The sequence below is a fragment of the Tetrao urogallus genome (assembly GCF_951394365.1).
Source record: "Tetrao urogallus genome assembly, chromosome: Z".
Taxonomy (NCBI): Eukaryota; Metazoa; Chordata; class Aves; order Galliformes; family Phasianidae; genus Tetrao; species Tetrao urogallus.
In genome coordinates, this window is record NC_136816.1 from 49,457,785 (window position 1) to 49,479,451 (window position 21,667).

Here is a 21,667-nt window from a genome sequence, read left to right on the forward strand (position 1 = left end):
CTATTTACTAAACCTGTGGTCTACAAAAAGCTGTGGAGTTTCCAACAGCTGAAGCACCCATAAATGTCACATACGTGTACATTGCCTCAGAATACCCAAGACAGAAGAAGCTTACGCTCAGATTTTAGCTTAGTTTTATTTGATGATGACGCACAGCTACTCCACATGAGACTTTCCAAGGAGAAGTCAGACGTGAAATAAAGACCCTCACGAAAGCTCTGCAGCACTGCCTTCTGCCTCCCAAGGCAGCCCTCATGCCGCAGCCTCCGCCGGTAGTGCGTGTCGTCAGGAGCAGATCCGGCACTCTTTTTCCTAAGGCAGCCGAGGAGCTAGCAGATCATAAAGACGCTACCGCCAGCTCCCGGACTTCCCCGAGCGAGGCGAAATGCACCGTTACCGGCCGGCTGCCAGACGGCCCGCGCAGAGCCCCGAGCCGGGCGGGAGCGCGGCCCCGGCCGCGGCTCTGCTGTTGCGCATGCGCGGCAGCACGGAGACGACCGCCCTGAGTACAACGCGCATGCGCGGAGTCGCGCAACGTGTGGAGGGGGGCGCCGCCGCGCATGCCCGCAGCGGGACGCAGGCTTGTGACGCGCCGTTTGCGCGCCGTCGGTCCCTGGTCCCACATGGAGGATGAGGACTGCCCCGACCTGGTGCCGATAGGCGTCGGCGTCGTGCGGGACAGCGAGCCTGACTCCGGCAGGAAGATCCCCGTGACCATCATCACGGGCTACCTAGGTGAGGGGCGGGCGGCTTCCGGTTCGGGGACTTTGCTGTTTGCTCGGTGGTGGCACGTGTGGTGGCTGCGTCTTGTGAGTAGCGATGGCGAAACGGAGAATCCGGTTCTGTTAACAGAAGTGAGTTGTCTGGGAAAGACTGCCTGGTGAGGGGCTCTGCGTCAGCTGAAGTTAGTGAACGGGGCGGTCTGTTGCGGGTGGGCTTTTTTTGTCGGTGTTTTATTTTTGTTTTCCAAGGTGAGGTTTAGCGTGCCAGTAGTTCTGTGAACTCTTCTTCAAATATATGTACGAATTAGTACGTGTGTATATATACATTGTAGTGTTGGTTCTCATTCTTTTGCGTTCCATCTGATTCCTCTAAAGTATGTGTGTCCCCAGTAGTATTTACTTTTAATCTGAAAATTCAGCCGTTTTTTAACAGTTTAATGTTCCAGGTGCTGGGAAAACAACGCTTCTGAATTACATTCTGACTGAGCAACATAGTAAGAGAATCGCAGTGATACTGAATGAGTTTGGAGAAGGTATGTAAACCTGTACGAGCATTTTTGTTGTTTATCTTGAGCTGCAAAATATGCGTAAAGCTTCTGGAAATCACAAATATTGATGTTTTAAATTTGTTGCTGGAATTAGTGTCATACCTCAGCCTTGAGAAAGGCAGGAAGACTTTTGGCTGAACTTCATAGTATTAATGTGTTGCACAGTTCTGTACGTAAATTCAAGTCAAGCAAATGAGGCTGTTAAGCTGCTAGAAGTACGGTATGGCTGCTTGGCCTGCTCATTCTGAAGCAGATGAAAATTAAAACGAAATGTTGGTGGATAATGTTTTCTTTGCATTCTACCCAGCTACTTAAAGAACACAAATTATCTTCGATCAAGAAAATGAGGAGGTGCTTGCATGGTCTCTATGATCAACTTTTTTGCTTCCTTGCTTGTGGGACTTTTGGCTGCCAGAGATGTCATTTTCTATGTGCACCATAGGGTTTGCACTGTGATGATGATGTGTGTTGTTTGTTTATGGTTTTATGTTTTTTTTCATATGCACATCACTTCTGGTCACGGAGCCTTAAGCTACAGAAGCAGGCCTATATGTGATATAGGGATAGAAGCTGACCTCTTTATTCTAACTTGTTCCATCCTGCTTGTCAGTTGTTTTTTTACCTTTGTAGAACCACAATATAATCCCAGAACAAAACATATGCCAACATGAATCTTTCATGTCTTCTTTGCAGGTATTCTTTCACAAATTGGTAGACTCAAGTTATATTTGTTCTTTTTCCAGGGAGTGCACTGGAGAAATCCTTGGCAATCAGTCAGGGAGGAGAACTCTATGAAGAATGGCTGGAGCTAAGAAATGGCTGTTTGTGCTGTTCAGTAAAGTAAGGAGGGATTACTATGCAAGTTCTCAATAGTGAATTTTGGGGGAGTTGAGGAAAGGAGAGGAGATAAAGGACAAATTTATAAAGCTAATGACAGTGTTGATAGTGACTTATATTTTAGAGGAAATGAATTTGAATTTACTAGATAGACATTATTTTCCCTCTCATGCCTTACTGGATTTGTAGTTAGCATCTTTCAGAAAAATTCTATTTTAAGTTCTTATACTTTTTATTTATACTTTTTATACTATCTATACTATATATATCTATATCTATACTTTTTATTTATAAAGTTCTATGCAGTTGGGTATTACAGTTGGGTATTACAGGGTAAGGAGCTCTGCCTTCTGTTCCTATTACATGCTTTTATACTGAGTGCTAAATATTCAAGAAAGCTGGAATTAGGACTCAAGTGAGATACTTAAGCTGTGTTTCTTACTCTGTTGCCTAATATTTGGGTATTTTGTAGCTCAGAAGGGACAGAGGGAGATCGTCTGTAAGGAGACAGCATTCGTAATTGTAAACAGGTGGTTATGTTAAAACATAGCATTTTATTCATGTTTGTTGTTTTTTTTGTTGTTGTTGTATATTTGAATGTTGGGCTGTTTGTGTTAAATTTGTTGGTGATCTGTTGGCACTGAAAATTTGAAAGAACTAGTCGTATACCTTACAAATTGGACAGTAAGGGGAAAACAGAAGGTCTCATTGCACTGTGTTGTGTCCTGATAGATAAAGAATGCAGCTGTTACTGCTTTTTTTTATATACATAAGTTTCATATGTAAAATGGCATACGTTTTTACTTAAGCAGCTGAGATTTAAGGATTTAAGTAAATAGCACATCTTGCTCCCTCCCAAACCAAAAAGTTACACGTTCGTGCAACCCTGCTTTACTGTGATTTCAGTGTTTGAAAATTAATATTTATTTAAATTGCCATTGTTACAGCCTTGGGGAGTGCACAAATGTTTTTCAGACCAAAATAAAACTGAAGGCTTTTGTTTGCCTAATAATAGAACAGCAGCTTGGTGACTGAATTTTAAGTGTAGTTTGTGTAGGTCCTGACTCAGACCCTTTGCTTTGATGATACTGTCATTGGGTTCTGCATCAGCACATGGATAAGTTTATATAAAACATGTGTAAGCATGTTTTACTTGTTTTTTCTACTCTCAGTTTTAATTGTTTCTTTTTGCAGGGACAGTGGTGTGAAGGCTATTGAGAACCTCATGCAAAAGAGAGGAAAATTTGACTATATATTGTTAGAAACAACTGGTTTGGCAGATCCAGGTAGTTTACATTGTGTATGTTTTTTCATAACCATTATAATTCACCTGTTTTTATGAAGTGTTTATTTGCACAGCAGTCACTTCACCATTCAAAAATGTGTTATGAAGTGGTAAGTTTTCAACCATGCATGTAGGTTGCTGTATAGAGTAAAACTGGTCAAGGGAATGGGTGCACAGGCAAAATTGTGGTTGTTGTAGTTAAACTTCTAGCTTTTAGATTGACTCTAATGCTTGACAGAAATCTGGTTAAAATAAATCTGTGTTGAAAAAGTGTCTAAGTCTTGGAGAAGAAGACACTAAAACTAGCAGCTTTCAGTAAGTTTTATTTCTGTTCCACATTGCTCTTTCTAAGGTGTATGTTATCTGTCATAGCCTTTGTGAGGTCTAAAAATGTGCTGCCAAATGGACTAATGCATTGTTTTGGTAGGTACAGAGCAATAAATCCTTATGTGCTGTTCAGTGATTTTTGTTATTAAAAAGTAATAGCAACCTGAACAGTTTTCTCTGAACCAGATCAATTATAAAAGCATGTTATTGTCAGAGAGTGAAGGAACAGGCTGCTCAGGGAAGTTGTGGAGTGGAGTCTCCTTCTCTGGAGATGTTCAAGACCTGCCTGGATGCCTACCTGTGCAACCTGCTGTAGGGAACCTGCTTTGGCAGGGGGGTTGGACTCGAAGATCTCTGGAGGACCCTTCCAACCCCTACAGTTCTGTGATTCTGTGAAATTCTTATTGACATTTAAGCTGTTTCTCATCTGGTAGACTAACACTTTCCAGCTCAAAGCTCAATAGTTGTCACAGTAATTTTATTTAAAAGAAAGGACATTGATATGGACTCTGTTAAGAACAAATCCTACATACAAAGGATGTTGGAGGGTCTATTCCAACTTCTAAAAGCAAATAAGCTAAATGATAAGGCCAGGTTTCTCAGGATATTCAGTCAGGTATCCCCATCCTCTGACAACTGGGAAGACTGCGTTTCTGGTCAGCTGGTTGTGTGCTTGTCTTTTCATATTGAAAAAGCATTTTTGTGATACGTGTGATCTGAACCTCTTGTTTAAGCTTAATGCTATTATCTCTAATCTTTCTGCCGTGTAACACTATGGAAAAACTTCTCAGTCTCCTGAATGACTTATCTTTGATTTTCAAGGTGGCTGCCGTTAGCTCCCATGGAAAGTTTGCTGTGTAGGCAGAGCAACTTCTGTTGCCCACCTCTTTCAGGGCCTGTGATCCCTACTGTCTTAGTGATTCTATGCTGAACTTGCATCAGTTTAGTTACATCTTTCTTGCATAGGCTATGCTACTGCTGGAAGAACTATCCACATGTAATCTTGTAAGTGCTGGATAGAGGAGAATAGCTTCCCTCAGCCATGCTCCTGTTCTCAGCCCCATTTTTCTTTCAGTGTTTTGTATGGAGGAGTCCCGCAATGAGTGCAGTAATGACACTGTAGATATTACTGGGTGAAGTTAATTCAGAAGACTTACATGCATCTGGAATTGTGAGATTTTTAAAGCTTTTCTAGTCTCATCTTACATATTACATAACTGTAATGCTTTGGCAGCTGCTGGATAAAATATATGGTCAGGCTCTTGACATTGATAATGCTCTCTGAATTTGTAAGAGAGGAGTTTTAAATACAGAACTACTAGTATCGGTTTTGCAGCTAAACTTATTGTACTTCCTAGGAGCTGTGGCCTCCATGTTCTGGGTTGATTCTGAGCTGGGAAGCGACATATATCTTGATGGTAAGCAGTGCAAGTTTGTTTTGCAACATGTTGGTACTGCATATCTGTGTGTAGTGCAGTGTAATGTATTGCAATTTAATGCAAGCTTTCAGAAATTGTTTGAAAGACATAATCTTGGTTTTCATATCCTCAAATTTCTTGCCAAAGATCTAGTTACTTGTTTTGATGCTTCAGTTCACCAAAACAAGCAAAAATTGTGTATGTTTTGCTGACAGATTAGTTAAGGAGATATCTTGACTATGGGTTAAGGAGAAGAAACCTTATTAGTCCTCATCAGTTGGGTATTACCAAATGTTATTTAGGTTTTATTATTTTTATGCATTGTGTCGTTGATCATTTTTAGTTTTTCTGATCTCTTACAATATTCAAACTCCCCTGCCTTCTGTTTTCTTCTTTGTCTTTTCTGCTTGTTTGTTCTAGCACTTTATCTGTTCCATTAAAATTTTAATTTCACTGTGATTTTCATTAGTTAAAGAGCATGTTGTGTGTTGATTTCTTTTTTTTTTTTTTATTTTTTTTCAGTGGGAAAAAATCATAATGTTTTTTTGCTTAAAAATACCCTACTGTGTTTTTGGTTAGGCTTTGAAATGCCCTTTTAGCTAGAGAAGCATTCAGTTACGTTACAAACAGCTTCATCGGTTTCGGCTAGACAGTTGTAGAATCCTGGTCACCTAAAATCAGAATGACTGTGTAGCTCAATCAGTCCCCTTAGTTTGCTTTGATTGCTTGTGGGAATGTATCTCTGCCCACTTATTTTTGCTTGGAAGGAGGCAGAGAGGCATCTGTGTGGTAAGAATTTTTTTAGCGTGGTTTGATGGACTTCTTTTAGCTACAGGTATGAGTTAATAAAGCAAACTAATCAGGTGACAAGTGTTACGTTGAGATACACTGGAAATTTTGAGAATATTATGAACAATTTCAAATGTGATGGTATTGTCATTTTACTAGTCATATGAGAAGCTAAAAAGATGTTGAAGTGTGCTTGAAGCAGCTAACTCTATTTTAATGTTCTCCTTTAGGCATTGTATCTGTTGTTGATGCAAAGCATGGATTGCAGGTAAGGTACTGAGTTTCTTACATGTTTTAGATGAACAGGTACCCAGAACAGCTGTTGCAGTGATGTTCATTTTGTTTATTCTTTTTTTACAATTGTTTTAATTCTTAAAACAAACAAAGATACATTTCAGTTACTGTGGCTCACTAGTGCTGCATTTTGAATGGGAAAAAGAAGAACAGACCTCTGACACCAGGATGATAACAACTGACTTAAGGCTGCAGATTGGGAAATGATGCTAGTGTAAGGGCAGCTATGGGGAGGACAGGTTGGAGATTTGGACTATTAGATACCGTATCAGATGAATGGATTATTGAGTTACCTGGAAGTAGATTAAAATAGCAGGTAATAGAGTAATCTATGTGAACTGTACTGAGAGAACAGACCTACAGAATAGTGAGGATAGGTAAGTGCAGAAATTGTGATTAAATCCAAGTAATTTAACTTTTTCATTTATAATTGGCCGTGAAAACAATTCTTCACAATGTTGTAAGCAGTAGTTACTTTGATTAGGTATTGCTTTTGTGGAATTCAGAATAAGAGTGATCATAACCCCTTTCTTGTGATGTTACCCCCTGTGTTACCTGTTGTTACCCTCTGTTACCCCCCCTATCACAAGAAACTGCAATGTCTTAAGCCTCAGTTTTCAGTTTACTGCCCTCATGGTAATTTAGGTGTTTTATTACTTTCAAAAGTACTGTTCTGTTCAATTTTCTCCTTATGCAATGCTTACTTACTGGCTTGAATCAAATAGAAATGTCATGTAGGGCAGTACTTAACTGTTTAGAAAAAATCAAACTTCTCATGTTTAAACTTGCAAATAATATGCCAGAAAACACACACACACACACGTTTTGAAACACTGAACTTTTCATTATTATCTTCACAAGCTCAATGAAAACCGTTAGGTTGTTTAATTGGTCAATATGCAAAACTGACTTAAAGTATTAGAAACTTCAGACTTTCTGAATTATATGCTAGGCAGATAACATTTGTGGTATGTGAAGGACTTGTTAACATGCAATTCTTCTTGTTACAAAGTGTGATCTAAAAAGCTGCTTGTGATTCAGGTAGTTCTGTAAACAATACAAGTTTATAAAATACTCTTAATTTTTTATTTTCTAAGTAAAGAACAAATGGCACGTGTACTACTGACTTTGTCCTTTCAGGGGCAAGAAGTCTGACCACACTTAATTTGATAGAATCTCAGAAACAAAAAGTCAGAGGAAAAGCTGCTTTTCCAGCCATCCTTTTGTTACCTTTTGTTTAGACTGTGCACAATCAGGAAATAGTCTTGATTTGTTTTTTAATGTTTTTTTTTTTTTTTAAAGGCAACATTGATGGTACATGGTATAGTTTTGTTTTAGAATTCTGACAGTTCCACTTAAACAATTTTATTTAATTGATGCATTTCCCATGAAAATTAATGCTATTTTCGTTTTGTATTCCTGTGTCTTAATAAATCCAATTTGAAAGTAATACTCCTCGTACATTTAAGCCGATGAAGTAATGCACGGGACTGTGTGATCTTCCCATACGAGGTGCACTTCTGATATTAGAATGTCAGTTCAAAGTTTTACATTTTCCAGATGTCCTTGATGCTTTTGCCTCAGTGCTGAGGTTGCTGCCTCAGTGTCAGGACTGAAAATGCCTTGTAGCAGTGCCTCTGCTCTTCCAGTACAGATGTCTGTTGTTCTGAATTCCTGATAGAATAGAGCTTTAACTTACTGTCGTTAGTGCTGCTGACTGAGAATTGGGTGTTTTTTCTCTCTTTCACTAATTCTCTGGGGGATGTTAGCTTGGGTACACAAATGTAGGACAAGGCTGCAGGTGGTAAGATACTGAACTCCTGCAGCATAATGATGTGATGCTCTTTTTGTCGTTGCTGTTCGCTTCTGCCCAGTTTCTGCTTGAATAAACAGCAAACACTGAGGAGAGGCAGACTCACTAATGAGTAGCAGTTTGTTCATATAAACTCAGAACAAGATTATGGGTTTTTTACTATAGCTATGTGGTTTTGTAAATCTTTCAGAAAGAAGAGATATTCTTACATAATTACGAAATCTTGTACTGCAAGCCTAATACATCTTTAACAATAGACATAAGTAAATAGAAAAAAATATATTTTTATTCAGATACCTTTTTCCATGGTTACTGTATATCATGGTGACTTTAGTTTTGAGATTCATGATGAATTGAATATTATAACACAGCTTTCCAACTCTTCGGCATTCTATACAAATAATGTACTGAAAGAAAATAGTTTCCATTGAAGAAATGTTAAGCTTCTGTAAAGGTGAAGGTATGAACTTTTTCATCCTAATGGAAAAAAAAAAGCCACAAAGATAAGATACAGTCTTCCTGTAATACTTCCTTGAAAGTCATACCTTGTGTAAAATGACTTTGGCATACTTTAACTTCAAATTAATTTGAACATTAATTAAACATGCTTAATCCCCTTGTTTTAATTCTTACCTAGCACTTGACAGAGGAGAAGCCAGAAGGTCTTGTCAACGAAGCGTCACGGTATGGATATAAAAACTTCTTTTTTTTTTTTTTTTTTTTTAAATTTTTTAATTGTAGTCAGTGACTGCACTGTGTGGAAGATTATTCAGAATTGATTCTTTTTCTTTTATAAGATTTTCCCCTCCCTTGCTTTTAAACAAAGATAGAAATAAAAAATTATTCAGTACTTCATTTGATCTTTCTGCTAAGAGAGGAATTTTCTAGTAAGTAGGTTTATCTGAAAATAATCTTTATTTTCCTCCTCTTTATTTTCAGGGAAACTGCAGCAGATAGAGTACAAATAATGCTGTTTGATAGAACTGCAGCTCAACTTTCACCTACAAAATCAATTTTCAGTATAGTTGCCCCACCATTAGCTATACATTTTTGCTAGCAATGAAAAAGACCCTGCATGCTGTGCTTGTAAATGTTTGCATGGCTATGTAAACATTTCAGGGCAGTGGCTGTTGCCACCGTTGTCTTCTTACACACACAAGACACTGCCTCACCGTGCTCACATCCACTGTTGGGCCTTTGTAAGTGTCCAAGTGTTGATGGATGTCACTGGGTGCCATTTTTTTCCACAGGGGGAAATTCAGTTCTACACCCATACTTCATATGCACTTCCAAGTTAAACATTAGGCTGCCACTCTGCTGCCATCTGTTGGACAGCAACAAAATTCAATGTAATGGTGGTGGGAAGGTTCAATCTGCTGTCACAGAAGGCATTACTTCTAAAGCAACTCTCAGACATTGTTAAGATAAATAGAATTTTACATTAAAATAAATATTGGAGGAGGCGGGTGGGAAACACCTGGTGGGGCAAGGAACGTTTCCAAGCTAGGCTCTGTCAGATTATATAAGTTGTACTGGAGATAGAGAAATATGTGTATGTGTATATATATATTTAATGTGGAGCCACAGTGATTAAAGGTGTAATTGTAGTGATGAAGTCCTTGTGAAGAATGCATGCAAGAGAATTTGAGGTTCCTGGAGTTAATAAATTGTAAGAGAATTTGGAGTAGATGACCTCTTTTTTTTAAGTGGAGTGGGAGGGAATGTAGAAGGAGAAGCAAGCAAGCAACCAAAACAAGCAGCAGGGAATAATCTCAAGTAGTACTGTAGTCATTTCATGATGTTTTAGTTTGGTTAATGATTTGGTTAATGTTTGTCTTTCTGTATTGCTAGTACATGTACTGTTAGTAATTTTACAGTGCTATGAGAGACATACTCTTTCTGCCGTGAAAAAAACTATTTGTTCAAGCTGTCCTTTTTTCTTTTTCCAAATGTATAGGCAGGTTGCTTTAGCTGATCTTATAATCATCAATAAAACAGATTTGGTTTCGGGGGAAGAATTGAATAAAGTCAGAACCTCTGTCAGGTATGAAACTTCTGGTATAACTGTAACATTGTACACACTCAAGTGTTATTAGAAATTAGATTTCATGATTACTCCAACACATTGTGTAGTCAGCAGTGGAAAAGAGTCTGTCCCTTTCTGGAGACATTTCCATTGCATTTATATGCTCCCACAGTCTTAACAGCTTGCCTAAGTAAGATTTTACGTTACGTGCTAAGAAGCGTGGAATCACAGCATACTCTTAAGTTGGAAGGAACCTTCAAGGACCATGGAGTCCAATCCCTAGCTCTACTCAGGATCATCTGAAACTATAACTCTGTGTCTGAGAGCATTACCCAAATGCTGCTTGAACTCTGGCAGCTTGGGGCCATGACCACAGCCCTGGGCAGTCTGTTCTGTGCCTTCCGTGCCCACCACCCTCTGGTGAAGAACCTACTGCTAACACCAAACCTGACTCCTTTCTTATGTAACTCCACACCATTTCCTTGGCTAAGTTAGGCCTTAAAAAGGCCTTATGATAGACTTCTGTCTTAAGTATCCACATTCTTATACTACTGGGCAGCTGTTGCAGTTTTTCTGGATTAACCACAGGGGGAAATGTCTGCTGGTACATACATTTTTATTAGCAAATACAAATGGGTATGGAAGATATTCTATATAATTGTTTTGGATGTAAAAGAACCAGTGGTCTGAATCAAACCAGTATTTAATGGCATGTCCCATCTTTCTCAGTACCCTGACAGACAAAACATAATATTTTTGCAAAGAAATACTTTGCAGCTTTATTTGTGCCCCAGACTCTAAGAATTCTTAACCCTGCAGTTTGTATCAGGAGGATTCTTGTGGGGAAAAACGCTGTATTCAGTAGTAATATTTTGTTGTCAGAAGTTGTGCATTTTGACCTTTGTTCAGATATAATAAGTCACAAAAACGAACGCTTTCTGGATGTTTCTTGGACAGTTCAACTTTTAATAACAGTGGGAGAGGTGTTTTTATGTTTCTTGTGTTGCTTTACATAGTTAAATTGTTCAATCAATATACTACAGTTTCATTTGCACCTCACTTTTGCTTTTTTTTATTTTGTTTTAGGTCAATAAATGGGCTCGTCAAAATTTTGGAGACACAAAGGTCAAGGTATTAGATTGGCCATTATTAGTAGTTCCAAATCCTGTTCCACAGACATTATTTTTACAAGGCCTACACTATGAACTGTTAGCTGTGCACCTGCATAGCTACCTGTATTATGTTTTAGTGTGTGCGTGCGTTCAAAGAGGTACAGAACAATTGCTCCCATCAGAGAATTAGGTATTTTCCAGGCATCCAGTACAAAGGATTTAATCTTTCTGAAAATAGATTTTTTTTTTTATTTTTACTTTTTCTAAACTATATTCTCTAAAATCCTCTTCTTATGCTTTCGTATTACTGTGCAACTGAAAGCTGCTTTACTCCGTAGTAGATAATACTGACTGCCAACATCTGAAAATAGGGCTAGCTTCTGGTGCCTGATAACATTGGAATAAAAGGCTAGAAAAAAAAACAATTATTTATATATATATAAGTGAGTAATTGAAGCTTCAGTATGCATGATCTTTACCTGCAGTAAAAATAGCATGAAAAGAAAGCTTTCTTTCTCTCCCTACTCGTGCAGGGTTGACCTTTCCAATGTGCTGGACCTGCATGCTTTTGACAGTCTATCTGGAATAAGGTATGGCAATAATTTCATTTTTATTAGAAGTAATGTTCATTGCATAAATACATGCATGAAGTAGGTCACACTTACATGCAGGCAGACTGTGTATCTGAATTTCTGTTACAAATTCTAGTTCAGACGCTCGTTTAAAATTCTCAGTAAGAAGTAATCAGAAACGGATGTTCTTCTACTTGAGATACATGCAGCAAAAGATTTTAGGGTTTGTAAAATGAAATGAGAGCCAAAGTGCCCGTGATTGTTTGGCGTTTTTTCCCCATTTCCCTTGCTGAGGCGTTAAGTTGTTCTTTATTACTAATACTAATCAATAAGATCTTGGCACTTTTTTCTGGTTCTCTTAAAACTTAGAGGATTTGTTTTTTTTCTCACTTTACATCGTGATGAATTGGAGACCTTAGTTTTCACAGGAAACTCTGAGTTCCACAGCAGCCTCAGCTTCTAGGAATGTTGTTCAGCGTGTTCCTGGATCTGTTAAGTCCTCGAGTTCTTTTGTGACTAAGAGGCCCAGCTTTAAATTAGCAAACGCTGCGCAGTGTTCAGTGGGAATTAGCTGTGGGAATGAGTTAAGTATAGTATTGATGTTACACTGCAGTTTTCACTCTCACAAGCAATGGCTTTGTACTTTTTTTTAATTCCTAATACAATTTTGGAAAATGATGTTCAGCAAATGGACGCACTGTAGTTATTTTTCCTGCTGGCAGCAGCGTTGGAATTTATCTTTTGTTTCTACAGAGGAGTATCAATACTTGCAGTGTAAGTATTTTAATCAATACTTGCAGTGTAAGTATTTTAAATATCAAAGATACTGCCATTCATTACAATAATCTAACTGTATTTAAGAACAACAGCGAAAATAACCAAGAAATATTCATCTGTGTTTCAGATTAGTGCATGGCTTGAGTAATAATCTAGTGCTTCAGTTTATTTTTAGAATTGATTCTGTATTACTGACCGTAGTAAAAATCCCACAGATATCAGAAGTTATTTTTTAGTTTTATAAAGATGTAAAAGTATAAGACGTGCTGATGTAGTAGAGAGCACAATCTAAGTTGTTATTTTGATCTGTTTTGTGAACTTTATTTTCTGAAGAACGGAAATAGAAATTAGTGAGGAGCAAAGCAATGAACTCAGTACTTTTGAGACAGCTGAACACACCCAATGGCGTGAGCTATTTGACCCTTTTTAAGCTCCTTCTTACCAGTTAAAGTTTTCATGTTTCCTGTCTCTGCTTTCACATGTTCAAAATCATTGTCCTCTTGCTGTGGCTGACATCCCAGTGCCAATACTGTGGTTCTTTCTTCATGTAAAGTAGCATCTGACTTTCTGAGGCTGTATTTTCTTCCTCCGTTTGGACTTCAGCACACATGTACATTTTTCACACTGGCTTCATAATATTGGATCAATATGTATGAGTCAATTTGAAAATTAGACTGAATGTATTTCTGTAAGTGAATACTGTCTAGTATTCTGAGTACTCTGATCAGAATGTGTTCGTACATCTTAACAAGGCTTTAATACAGTTTTGTTTCACAGCAGTATTTTTGATTCATTCATTTTTCTCTATGAAAGTCCCTGGTGACATAACTCTAGGATTGTTAAAAGTTTGTTGGAGGACTGTACTATTAGCCTTGTTGTGAAAATGAATCTCTAACTCTTTCTTTTCAGTTAATCTGACAGTTGAGTTAGTCTGTTATTAGAAATGCTTTGTTGTCTCTTAAGCCCAAGAACAGCTTTAATCCTACCAGAAATGATCATCTGATAGGTCACTCCTTGCTCTATCACACATATAAGTTAGAATTTTTTTCTAATCTAAAAAGAAAATCTGTGATTGTTCATTATTATAGTCAAATTAGATGATTACAGTGGTAATTATAGTGGAATTCCAGCAGCTAAGCAATGGCAAACTTTCTAACACGGATCATTTGAAAGATCAAGCAAATATAATTAAATGTAACTATTCTGAGATTAAAACTGAATTAACAGATGAAACTTATTTTGATGATGATACTTTAGTTTTGGTCTGCAGTACTGAAGAGTTTGTGTAAGTCTTGTTTGAAATAATGACACTGCATCTATCCAATGCAAATCCAACATTTACTTATTTTCAGCTTGCAGAAAAAAATTGAGAATATGAAGACAACACATTCACATCTAGATAAGGTAATTACAAAAAGCACTGCTTCTGTCTTGTAAGAAGGTAGTTCAAGGTAATTGCAACCATGGCATTTTACTTTTTCGGCAGGTTTCAGTTTGCGAATGATGTTTGAGATCTCTGGAATATTACACTGAATGCCCACAGCCATGTACTTTGATGTAGATGTGTATACTCAGCTCTGCTTTCAAATGTGGCTTAGGAATTCCACTGTTGGAGACAGTTACATTGTTTGTGTATATGGAGAACACTACTAGAACCAACAAATAATACTGTTCTTTACAGTATTTGCAGAATTGAGTCCTGTACTTAGAGCTGATATTTATCCTGTGGGTCCAAATAGTGTCAATGTTTGTAGATACCAGGGAGTTGTTGTTCATGACTTCACATTAACTAAGACGTTAGGCAGGCACAGATTCTCGTTCTGTGAGTGCTTCCCATTGTTTTTACACAGAAAATCAACAGATCAACTCGTAACAGTGAATTAGATTTTCTTCTAAACTTGGTATCAACGCTAGCTTATGTGCTAGAAAATTAGAAACACTTCTGTTGATGCTGCTATTAGTATCTCAAACTCTAAAATGCTTTGTTTTTTCAGATATGTAACCCAGTGTGTATTTATGTCAGGGTAGAATCTTCTGTCTCCCTCTGTGCAATAAAATGTTCCTTGCACATGGCAGTTGTAAAACACATTTTTGCCTTCATGGTTTTGTTTCATATAAAGAGCATATACAGTATTTTGTCTGCTTTGCCTTTCTAATTTTTAATACTGATTTAAGGGGGAAGGTCCTGGTCTGTCACTCCTACAGAGTATAAGCAGTTCTGTGCTAAATCAGAATCATAGAATGGCCTGGGTTGAAAAGGACCACAATGATCGCCTGGTTTCAACCCCATGCTGTTTTTAAGCCTCTATCTTGTCTGTGATGCACAGATTTTACTAGTAAGGTCCTTCCCCTCCCTGCTTTTTTTTTTTCTTTTTTCTTTTTTTAACAAATAATACAAAGAAAGAATAATGCCTCTATTAGATATCTAGTTTATCTGAGTCCAACAGCTATAGCAACATTGTCCAACACTCAAATATGTGGTGAGCGAAGTTCATTTTAAATAGCATGGACATTTCCTTAGTTGAGGAGTAAAATGATGTACTGGATAATTTAGACTTTCCACACCTTGCTTCACATCTTGTTACTGCATTTACTGAGCTGAAATATGTCTCCTGAACTTTTAGTTCCCTAGTTTGTAGATACAGATCTTTGAAGGACTTTATGTTCATTTCTTAAGTTCCAGTTTGGAAGATGGGAACAGGAAGATATTTCATCTCCTCCTGTGTGTTCTATTATTGCATTTCTGTCATGCTTTGCCATGAGTCTGATCTCAGACCTACTTCCAACGTACTTGCCTAAGTCTGATGCTGTAAGTTACTCCAGGATCAAAGGGATATCCTGCCAGGTTATCGGGTTTTAATACTACAGAAGCAAGTATCCAGGTGACAGGGCTTTTGAGCAAGGGCTTCAGTAGTAAAGCCTTTTCAGGGACCCTTGCCATTTCTCTGTAAAGGTAAGAGATAGTCTAAGCTACTGCAGTCAAGTTGCCACTTCCAATCTTGAAGACAGGGTTTTGCTTGTGTGACCATATGGATTGAACTCAGTGTATCACTCCATCAGTTGCAGAGTCAGAGTGGTTTAGGTTGGAAGAGGCCTTAAAGACCATCCAGTTCCAACTGCCCTGCCATGAGCAGTGCTGCAGCTCACTAGATCAGTCTTGAATGCCTCCAGGGATGGGTCATCCACAACTTCTCTGGGCAGCCTGATCCAGTGCCTCACCACCCTCATAGTGAATAATTTCTTCCTGACATCTAAACCTAAATCTCCCTTATTTTAGTTTTAAACCCACCTCTGTTGTCTTATAACTACATTGCCTGAAAAAGAATCCCTCTCTAGTTTTCTTGACCTTTTAAATACTGGAATGCTTCTATAAGGTATCTTCAGAGCCTTCTCCAGGCTGAATAACCTTGGCGACCTCAACCTGTCTTCACAGGAGAGATGCTCTAGCTGTCTGATTGTGATTATTCTTGTGGCGCTCCTCAGGACTTGGTACAAGAAGTCTGCATCTTGTTATGTTGGAGGCCCTAGAGCTGGGTCAGCCTGTTCCAGAGGTCTCTGCTTTTGCTCAGAGCAGAGTTTTCAAGTTCCCTAGAGCATTCTAGTGGGAGTGATGAGTGGGGCAGCAGCTGTAGTTGTCCTGCACTGCTTTCCTTTCTGAGTGGCTGCACTCTAAGGAGCAGTGCTACAGTTTCTGCAACACCTTAATGTGGGCTTCCTGATAGGGCTCACAAGTATTAATCTTGCTTGCCGTTCCACAGTAAATCAGATGGCTTGTCACATACATTTCCCTGAGGCCAGTTCTGTGCTTTAAGGGACTGCTGGCTAGATTGCTGGAACTGTGTTTGAGAGTTTCCAATCTCTTGGTCTCCATTTGTGTATGATAAATGCTGGCATATCTCTACAGCAAGCCAGCACACAGTAGAAGTGTTGTACAAATGGTAGCTATATTCATTTTGAAACCATTGAGCTAATTTTCTTGGATAATGCCCTAGAAGACTGCCTCAGGGTATGTGAGTTTGAAGCTGTCAATGTCCCGTGCCTTCCCAGCCATCTTACTGACTTTGAGAGGTCTCTACTTTTCCTGACGCTTTATACATTGTCTGTGTGGATCCACGCATGTGTAGCGAGTGCACTGCTCACACCAGAACAGGTAACGATAGATTCTCTATACTGGAACCAAGATGCCTTCCCTACGCCCCAAATCATCGCAGGCATTTCAGTTCTGGATGATGACAAGTCATTGTGTTCCAACTACTGTTAATTCCAGTCAGTAAAAACTTGCTGATACTGAGTTTTGAGAAAAAGAAGTACATGGATAATTGAACACCTGTCCTCTCAGAGTATGAAATTCCCTTAACTGTCCCAGTAGGTTTCTGAGTTCTTCAGAATTTCCCTTTGCAGGAACAGAGACAAGCCATAGTAGCTTTCTCCTGCTCTTAATGGTTTTGTCACTGCTTTGTTCCTTACTGTACCTGATCTGTATGTCACCCACAATCCCAGTCTGATACAGGTACTTTGTACGTAGGTGCTCTGTGGATCTGTTGTGATCCACCAAAAGGTGGGTATCCCCAGTCCAGTGCAGTTCACTAATGGACAGTGTTCCCTCAGGGACTGGGGAGAAAGGAAAAAAAAAAATTAAAAAAAAAAAAAAGCTTACATTTTTGTGTAGTAGTAGTTTAGAAAAGTGAACTTTCTTTACAGAAAAATACTGTGATTCGATTAAATTTTCAGTTAAAATACAATGACTATGAAATCTATTTTTCTTTTGAACTGCAAGTGTTGACTGTGAAGTTGATAGTCTTGAAAACTAAAGATTAAATGTGAAAATTTATTGGTTAGCTACAATTATGATCAGAATCTTAAATTTTAGTTACACACAAAAATACCAATTTATGTTCATCTTAACAGTGTTCAGTTGTAGTATATAAGTCTGCAGTTAAGTAGAAGCTTTCCTGTGTGTTTCGAGGTCTATATTATGCTTGTATTATGAAGGAAATTCTTGCTTTTATCAAAAAAGCAACTGCAGTCAACCAGCAGTAAGCAGAATTCTTTGTTACTAGCCCTGTTCAGTTCAACACCCAGAGTTTGGGACAGTTGGTGAGTCAGGTGAGGCATAAAGAAGAGAGAACGCTTCTGTCACAGTAGGCTGCAAGTTGGATGATAAAGTGTGTTTATCCACATCATGTGGAAGGTCAGCAGGAGCAATACTGCTTTATGCATGAAGCATACTTATCTCTTGTTTTGAAGCTACTTAAGATGTTAGTGCTTGGTTGTTTTGGTGAGTTTACTTGAGTGCTGGATAAACCTTTAGGTTTGCCGCTTTTTGCTTGTGTTTTTAATTAGACTGGCAACCTTCTGGAAGTAGTGATCTTCAAGATTTTTAGGCTGTAGAAAAAGTCGTTTTCTTTGTGTACTTCTGTGCCACTGAGAGGCTGTATTGACAAAAATAAGTTCAGATGCATTACTTCCTTTATTTTCTTTTAAGAAATTGTAGATTTCAAACTACACGCTTATTACCACCTTTTGTTTTGAGAACTGGTTCTGAGCAGTTGCTGGTGGTTTTCTGGAATAAAACTTAATACATCTTTATTTTTGAAATCTATTCCTACGTAGCTTATGTGTAAAGAGCTTTTCATAGAAGGAAAGCACTGATAGGTTGGAAGCATATTGATTATTTTTTTTGTCCGATAAAGTTGTGATGAAGAGCAGAAATGGTGGCAAAGGTTAGATATGAAAATAGCATTTTAAAACTTACATAAAAAATTAAGCTTATTAGCCTATAAAAATTAAAGTTGCTAGGCTTTTAAAACAAGCATCACCTACAGCAAAGAGTTTTGCTTTATAAGCAGGTGGCAATAGACTGTTTAAGGTGTTGGCTATGCCCCTGCCAAAACAGAACCAAACGAACAGTGTAAGAAAGTGGACAGCACAGAAATGGAGATTTTTTTTTTAATTTCCTGTTTGTATTTTGGAGTGGACTAATAGATTATTTTTTTTCTTTCAAATAAGGGCAAGCTATAAAGAACACTTTTTAAAATATATGAAAATACAAAAATATTTATTCAGTTACGCAATTATAAGTGTGTCTTTCCATTTGCAGGGTATAATGACAGTAACATTTGAAGTCCTGGGAAATATTAAGGAAGAAAACCTAAATCTCTTCATACAGGTAAATACTAACACAACATAGTCAGCTGCAAAACTGTTACGCCTTTCTGTAGAAAAGCATCCCATGCTGCTTGGTTTGTGAAAATGTTTTTCCTGTTCATAGAATCTCCTGTGGGAAAAGAATGTGAAAGATAAGGCTGGACGTACCATGGATGTCATAAGACTGAAGGTTTGCCTGAGACTACTAGCTTCTTTGTTTTGTGCTTTCCCTCTTTTAAACCGGAAGGAACTGCAGTGTATTGTCAGTGACATACAGAGCAAAGAGCAGACAAAAGAGACAACACCAGTTTGTCATTGATCTGTTTAGAGACACTTAAATGTCTGCTGGTGAACGAGACAACTCAAGATAGGTGACAGAGAAGCAAACAATGGTGCTACTTGCTGTGTAGTGAAAGGGAGACTTGCAATCCCGAACATGAATGGGACCAGATTAATGATCAGGACATAAATGAAAGGACGTGATGCTATTTTCACCTCCTTTGCTCTGAAAGGTCCCGTCCATTTCACATGACTCCTTATCTAGAGATGTAGTTACAGATTTCTGCCCATGATTACAGTTATTGGCATAATAAGCAGAAGTTTAATCCAGCGTAGCAAAGCAGCACAATGCTAGTTATGGTCTACATCAGACTGCAGTTCTAAAGATGAGATTCAAACATAAGTGTATTCATCTCCACGTGCAATTCATTGCATGGTTTTGAGATGAATGTAGGTGATGCTGGAGGATATGCTTGCATTTTCCTTAAACCAAAAAGCTAAGTAAATAAAACTCAATTGTAAAACTTGATAAGGTCTAAGAAATACAATGAAATGTGCTCTGATTAGTTTCCTGGGAATGTGTGCGTCATAGGTTGCAACATAATTATTTCTGCTTCACTGGAAGAAAGGTTGCATTTCTTGATCTTTCAGCAGCAAAAAAAACAAAGGTTCTCATCTTCCCTCTCTTAACAAGTAAAACAACAACAAAAAAAGAACAGTGCTGATGCACTGTAAGCTGTCTGCTGTACTAATTAGCTGTACTGCTAATTAGAAGTATGCTTCTGTTGTACTGAGCTTTGCAATCAAACTAACTAATCAAAATTTCTGCGGCAAATAATACAGTGTGTGCTGAACAACAGTTGTTGCAGACAAATATACCAAAGTAAATTAGTCCCAGGTAATTATTGAATGGATTCCAAAGTTTGTTGCTTTCATATTCATATTTTACCAGCAACTACAGTATTTTTTTGGCAGTGGCTGCAGAATTCCTACTACTGTGTCAAATACAGACTTTCTGTCATGAAATACTTTTAACTGTTTTTTTTTTTTTATTTCTTTAAGGAAGTATAAGAGGTGTTTGACAGGATGTGTGCGACTAGAATATTTTAGAAAGTTTTCAAGTGATGAAAACTCTTAATGCAACTTTTGGAATGTGAGTTAATGGACTTAGTTTTGAAAGTATTCCATTGTAATTCCATTGCTAGTCATTTCACACAAATATTTGTTCTTTCTCTACTATTCAGAGATTCCGTTTCAAGATAGTGTAAATGTTAAGCATGAGAACTCAGTGGGAATAGACTCAACATTTTTGCTCATTTTATGTCATCGTTGAGAGGTGATAAGGCTTTCATAGAAACATACATCATACATATAATTAAAGTGCCATGGTAGGAGATGACATTTTAATTTGCACAAACATTGTAGGTAACTGTCCAAATGAGAAACTGAGAGCATGGCAAAGTATAATTGTTATATGTGAGAATGGATGTTACAAGAGACAATTCTGTTGCATTATTATTTTGATTAACTGCTGCATAGTTGTCAGAGGTTTTCCCTGTTCTGTCCACTTTTGAAGTTGTTTTTTTCCCCTACAAGTATTTTGTTTTTAAAGGTTTGTTTATATACTCTAACAGTTATTTTTCTGATAAGGGACTCGTATCTATTCAAGGCAAATCTCATCAAGTGATAGTCCAAGGTGTCCATGAGCTCTATGATCTGGAAGAGACTGCAGTAGCATGGAAGGAAGATGAAAAAAGAACAAATAGACTCGTTTTAATTGGTATGAGTAACTTTGCATCTTTTTTTGTGACTTTAAGGAGCTTTTTCTTTCAGCAGCAGTCCAGTGAAACCTGTCCAGTGAAAAGCAGCCAGCCTGTACTAGCCAGAGTAACAGCAATTGTGATGTTCTGTGTAACCTTCAGTCCAAGCTCTATATATGAAAATCCCCCTGCACCTTCTTAAAGCAGCTGAGAACAGCTGTGCTTGCTGTCCTTCGTAGTTAAATAAAAGATATTCAGAAATTATGTAAGCATATTTTTTAAGGATTTAAGGATTATTTTAAAAACAAATAATTACATGGGAATTCATGGGCATACTTTGAGTATTTGATCACGTAACCAATAACGGTGAGGAATGTAAAGTCATTAAAGCGTACGAAGTCAGGTTTGTTTCACAGGTGTTGCATATTTCTTGAAATATTTTTTTGCCTGTGTAATGTAAAATTAAATTGTTACCTGCAGCTTAGTTTTGATAAAGTACTGTTTTCACTCACTGATAGAGTAAGTATCTTCCCTGGTGAGAGGTCTTAGCGGCTTCTCCTTACAGGAATGGAGTTTTGTAATGCGCTCTGAAGTACAATTGACTAATCTTTTTTTCTCTTTGCAGGTAGAAACTTGGATAAGGAGATCATCAAAGAAGCATTCATAGAAACTGTGACAGAGAAGCATGAAAATAGTTGACACTGGATATAAACAAGATTAAAAGTCTTGTGCTTAACTCTGCAAGTTTTTTATGACAAGAAGGACTGAATGACACACAGTGCAGTAGTCCCTTTTTCCCCTTCCAACCTACTGGACAGTTAAACTTTCAAGTCTTGCTAAGAATCCCTGCTCACCTACTGTTAAAAGAATAGCTCTTGTGGTCTAGAATCAAACACAAAAAAATTCTAGCATTTTGAGTTAGGCTTAATTTATGCTGATGAATGCATTTAGCGTTGCAAAA

General features: G+C 37.9%; 1 protein-coding gene across 1 annotated transcript; it reads left to right on the forward strand.

The window, feature by feature from the left end:
• Positions 1-623: 623 nt before the first annotated feature.
• LOC306957248 (zinc-regulated GTPase metalloprotein activator 1A-like) lies at positions 624-21,405 on the forward strand (the record flags this gene model as incomplete). Its single annotated transcript, XM_079548638.1, has 15 exons — positions 624-735; positions 1,169-1,255; positions 2,014-2,110; positions 3,302-3,393; positions 5,078-5,137; positions 6,157-6,194; positions 8,671-8,717; positions 9,991-10,077; positions 11,146-11,190; positions 11,705-11,761; positions 13,873-13,924; positions 18,621-18,689; positions 18,792-18,857; positions 20,597-20,726; positions 21,332-21,405. The coding sequence occupies 15 exons, from the start codon at positions 624-626 to the stop codon at positions 21,403-21,405; spliced, it is 1,113 nt and encodes a 370-aa protein (XP_079404764.1).
• Between the last annotated feature and the right edge of the window lie 262 nt (positions 21,406-21,667).